This window comes from Oncorhynchus mykiss, chromosome 18 (assembly GCF_057628025.1).
Source record: "Oncorhynchus mykiss isolate SJ-2025 chromosome 18, ASM5762802v1, whole genome shotgun sequence".
Taxonomy (NCBI): domain Eukaryota; kingdom Metazoa; phylum Chordata; class Actinopteri; order Salmoniformes; family Salmonidae; genus Oncorhynchus; species Oncorhynchus mykiss.
In genome coordinates, this window is record NC_143039.1 from 34,809,859 (window position 1) to 34,815,471 (window position 5,613).

Sequence of the window (5,613 nt, forward strand, 5' to 3'; positions counted from 1 at the left end):
GTCCTTTGACCAGAAGAACACCATACCAACCGTAAAGCATGGAGGCGGTGGCATTATGGTTTGGGACTGCTTTGCTGCCTGAGGGCCAACTTTAACACAACCTGGACACAGAAATGGAATAAAATGGAACAAAAACAATATCATAAAATACTACACTTTTTTTATGAATGAAAGTACATCATGCTAAATTCTTCACATTGGAATAATTATTGACACAATTATTGCCAGGGGTATGAACAGCTAGATGTGGCTAGATGTTCTTTGCCATTCTGCCATCAGATTAGCCACCTAATGCTCTTTTATAGGACACATCACTGCAGTCTATACTCTTCTGTAAACTGGTCGTCTCTGCATACCCGTCACAAGACCCACTTGTTGTTTATTTATAAAACCCTCTCAGGCCTCCCTCCCCCTTATCTGAGATATCTATTGTAGCCCTCATCCTCCACATACAACACCTGTTCTGCCAGTCTCCCAAAGCACACATCTCTGGGTCGCTCGTCTTTTTAGTTCGCTGCAGCTATTGACTGGAACCAGCCGCAACAAACACTCAAACTGGACAGTTTTATCTCAATCTCTTCACTCGAAGACTCAATCATGGACACTCTTACTGACAGTGACTGCTTTGCATGATGCACTGTTATCTCTACCTTCTTGTCCTTTGTGCTGTTGCCTGTGCCCAATAATGTTTGTACCCTGTTTAGTGCTGCTACCATGTTGTGCTGTTGCCATGTGTTGCTACCATGCTATGTTGTTGTCTTGGGTCTCTCTTCATGCCGTGTTGTGTTCTCTCTTGTCGGGATGTGTGTTTTGACTTATATTTTTATTTTCAATCCCAGCCCCCATCCCCGCAGGAGGCCTTTTGGTAGGCCGTCGTTGTAAATAGGAATTTGTTCTTAAATGACTTACCTAGTTAAATAATGGTTCAATACATAAAAATGAAAATAAAACAGCATTATCTTATGTATCCAGTTCACAGAACAGTACTCATATCAATGATACACTGTATGTATAAAATAAACAGATAAAATATATAAATATTCATTTCGATTTATTCAAATAAATGGTTAATTTAAAATAATCAAACCAACATTTAATTCACAGTACAAGCTCTGGATTAGTCTCTTTGAACAAGAAATCATCTCATTAACATACACAACTTTCCCCTTGGTTAGTAACAACAAAAGTTGTTGTTTTGTGAGATAAGGGAAGGCATTAATGCATGGTGTGTAAATGCTACAGGCGACAGAGACTACTGTATATTAGGACTGCATGTGCGAGCATGCGTCAACAAAAGTATGACAAAAGTATGTCAACAAAAGTATGACGATTAAAGGGTAACTTAAGAAGAGAGGTGATTCTGAATCTATATTGTAAAGAAAATCAATTTGACATACAATTCATTCAGCCCTTCATGTTAACACAGAAACTACAAACTGAGGATGTACATGAAAATACATTTGATGAGTGGTCTACAACAAAATCAGTACTCCATAAGCTTCAGTTAGATGTTTAAAACACTACGGCTCCAAATATCAATAATAAACTGTGGTTAATTTACATTACAATCAGTCCTTGAGGAATCCTACATCTCATGTTGAAAGTGGCACTCTTTTGTAAGTGAACAGCTTAGTGTCAGTGTTTATCGTGTTTGGCACAGGAGAAGTTGGGTTAGTCAGGTCAGTTGGGAGTCATGGAAACTGTCCATCATCCAGTATGTGTGTCACTGAACTCGAGGTCCTTTGACTTTCTTCTATCCCAGAAGCACTCTCTGCAGCCTGTCGGCCGACACGCATCTCTCGTCCTCCGACTCAGCGTCGCTCTGCGGGTTGGAGCTGCAGGGAGAGGTGCATTCTGGGGAGCACAGGTAGTGCATGAAGGGTAGCCGGTACTTCCCGCAGAAGTCCACAAACTTGATATGCCTCACACACGAGTCAAAGTACACACCTGAGAGGAAGAAGGCAAGTAAGCACAACAATATGAGAGCAATAGAAATATCTCAAGGTGTGATTTTATTACAAAGATTATGTTTTATTTGAATTTTTCCTCAAATTATTGAAGAATCCCAGCCTTCTCTTCCTCCCTGGACGAGCCTCCTCTGATCCACTCACAAATACTAGTACATAAGTATGTAACTTAAACCTGTCCCCTCTCCTCCACTTACCGGTACATTTAGGGTTGGGACACTTGCTGGCCAGGTCCAGGTACTGTACCAGGTTTCCAGGCAGGTCATTGGGGTGGTAGTGAAGGTTGCGGGACTTGATGGTCCGTCCGGCCAGCTCCAAGAGGGAGGGGGGGTCGTAAGTCATGTCCTTGATGAAGCGGACCACCAGGGGGTTGCCGCGGAGACTGAGCTCCTGCAGGTGCACCAGGCTGAGGACCTCCCGCGGTAGGTAGGTAAGTAGGTTGTTATGGAGACTGAGGCAGCGCAGGGAGTAGAGTCTACAAACAGACATATTCAGACATGACCGTGAATCATGGCTTTAGCTCAGCAGGCTAACACAGTCTTATGACACACAGGAGACCTAAGTAAAAAACAAAAAAACAACTGTCGGTCACATGAGAAAATTATGTAAAGTCAGTGTTTCTCCTATGGGATGGCCCTCACCTTGTGAGTTGGGGGGGTACACTCTGTATCCGGTTATCACAAAGGACCAAGTATCTGAGACCGCGAAGGTTGGCCAGCTCTGGGGGGATGGAGATGATGAGGTTCCCACCCAAATAAAGCATCTCCAGACTGCATCAGATCAGAGAAAAGTGTTTTTCTTCACATTTGGAATGACAGGGAACATTGCTAAATTAACATACAGATGTAGGATCTTAAATTGAACCAGTTTTCTACAGCCCAAAAATAATCCTGTGGATTATATAAAGCACAGTGTTCAAAGGTCAAGAATGGCCTAAACATTTTGAGTTTAAATCCAGAGGAAGCATGTTGAAATTCCGGGGTTCAAAGATCCCAGAGGACAGGCTGTATTGACTGAGTGATCTGTTTGCTTTTGGAGAACCACTGTGATAAGGTTACACACATACTACACTCTTGAACACCTCCAGAACACCTGCCAACTATCTCTGATCAAGCTGACAACAGAAGAAAGAGAGAGGAGATAGAGGGAGCGTTCGGAATTTAACTCCGCTGATTGACAATTTTATGTCAACGGAAGATATACAGAAGAGGTGAGATGATGATAAAATAACTCTGATTGTAAAACGTCTTCTCTTTTTAGAAAGGGATCGAGAGAGAGAGAGAGAGAGAGAGAGAGAGAGAGAGAGAAAGAGAGATCCTACAATAGAAATGTCAAGAGGGAAGGCCTTATGATGCAAAGCACAGCTGCTAACTTAGCTACAACACCGTTTGAAGGATGCTGTGGGCTTTTGGGGGGAGTCCAATGGACCTTTTCATCTTGTCTTTACTCTATAACTTATTCTCCACTCTGTTCCAAATCCCAAACCCCCATGTTCCTCTCACGGTGCCAGTCCCTAGGACTGTGGTAAGGCAATATGTCAAATGACCTGATTTTGTAACATGGCACACAGCCAGCCAGACAGGCTAAGCCACACTGACGAGCCGACTCCAGAGAAGTGTGTCAATGCAGCACCAAGACGGAGACGATGGGCCCCTGCACCATCATGCAGGACATGATCAGGAACCACATGCTCATGTGGAACCTATCTAGGTGAATACAGCGACAGTATTGATTTTATGCAAACGTATTTGCCCGTTATCTTAACCCTCGCCATCTAGTTCCTGAATGCACACTATGAAATCACAGCAGCAGTCCTGGAGGCCCAGTCATTTCATTAAGACAGCAACAGAGCTTATTATTCTAGCCGGCTACTACATAATGGTTATTATGAGCATGCTATTATCAGGTAGGGTGGCAGGTAGCCTAGTGGTTACGAGTGATGGGCCAGTAAGTGACAGGTTGCTGGTTTGAACCCCTGACCTAGGTGAACAATCTATCGATGAGCCCTTGAGCAAGGCACTTAACCCCAATGGCTCCTAGGAGTCGTTCTGTATAAGTGTATGCTAAATTACAAAAAATATATATGATAAGGGCAACATAACCTTGATATGGCAATTTCTTTATTCACATTTGAGTGTCCCAACGTTGGGTTATTAGAAGCTAAGTGTTTTTAAAAGCTCAGAAGCTTAAAAGCTTAAAGCTCATCTAAGTTTCAGCAACCTCCCTTCGTCATGCATAGCTGTGTACAGATAGTTGTTTGTTAAAAGTCCCCCTTTATATTAAGTGGCTATAAAACCTATGATTATATGGTAATTAACGTGGAGGTAGTTAGTTGCTTTGTAACAAATACCGTTAGCCTAAATTGTTACCGCTATAATGTATCGGTATTCTTACCTGGTAATATTTTCTATCTCTGCGGGGATAGCTTTGAGTCTGTTACCCCCAAGAGACAGATATTTTAATCGCTGGAGTTTTAGAAACTGAGTGGGCACCTCTTCAAACATGTTCCCACTGAAGTTCAATGTGTCTATCTGCATGGACCCAAATTCCTTTGGGAACGAAAATTCGTTCAAACGGTTGTTCTTGGCTATGAGTGTTTTGAGGTTTGACAAACGTTGAATGTCCTCACAGAGAACCGTTAATCCATTGTTGCTTATATCCAGAACTTCCAATTTGGAGAACAGACATACCGAAGCGGGAAACACTGTCAGTCGGTTGTTATACAGGTAGAGTTGTTGGGTCACTCTCCTCCGTTCGTCACCGACAGTGTCCAAATTTAAACTCTCCAGATTCAGATGGGACATGTCCAAAATGCAACCCCCCTGATCAACTGTTGCAAATAGCTCCATATTCAATACCAATTGCTATCCACCTAGTTCAAACATATGAATGAATTACAATGTGATTTTACAAAGTATATGCTCTTTCAGCACTGATCACGACCGTATAAAGCCTCTATGCATTCTGCTCATGTGCAAATCCTTTTCCATTAAAGACAGACCGCACACGCACAGCTGTCACATTTGCATCAAGTTCATATGTAGTCGGTATAAAAAGGCTGGTCAGACTTTGGATTCTACGCCCCCAGTTTAAATTAACCCGTGCATGCCTGCTTGCTCTGGTGCCACAGGTCTCCATGTCCAGAAATCAAGTCTGCGCGTGTGTGGATGCTTTGTAAATGTTTTCACGCTGAAACATATGGTCAATTAACTTTGCAATAGGAAACCCCAGCTCTCATTTCTATTAGCCTATGAGGAACCATATCTAATATTTTGTAATATGCCCTACTAGTTTTAGTGGTAGACCTTATGTCACAAAAGTCTGGAGACATGTGAAATCATAAAATACATGTGCAATGATACAATGACTACTATAAACTGGGTGGTTCAGCCCTGAGAGGTATAACACAGGTATGACAAAACATTTATTTTGTACTGTTCTAATTACATTCGTAACCAGTTTATAATAGCAATAAGGCACCTTGGGGGTTTGTGGTATATGGCCAATATACCACGGCTAAGGGCTGTATACAGGCACTCCGCATTGCGTTGTGCGTAAGAACAGCACTTAGCCGTGGTATATTGACCATATATCACACCCTCTCGTACCTTATTGCTTAAGTATCCAAAGAACACACGCACGCAAA

General features: G+C 42.4%; 1 protein-coding gene across 1 annotated transcript; it reads right to left on the minus strand.

Annotated features, from left to right (window-relative positions):
- Positions 1-1,034: 1,034 nt before the first annotated feature.
- On the minus strand, positions 1,035-5,147 carry LOC110495934 (leucine-rich repeat-containing protein 58). The gene is made up of 4 exons (XM_021571466.3): positions 4,362-5,147; positions 2,609-2,737; positions 2,165-2,442; positions 1,035-1,947 (listed from the first exon to the last, which is right to left on the minus strand). Exons 1-4 carry the CDS (start codon positions 4,814-4,816, stop codon positions 1,754-1,756), a joined length of 1,056 nt encoding a protein of 351 aa, XP_021427141.2. The 5' UTR covers positions 4,817-5,147; the 3' UTR covers positions 1,035-1,753.
- Between the last annotated feature and the right edge of the window lie 466 nt (positions 5,148-5,613).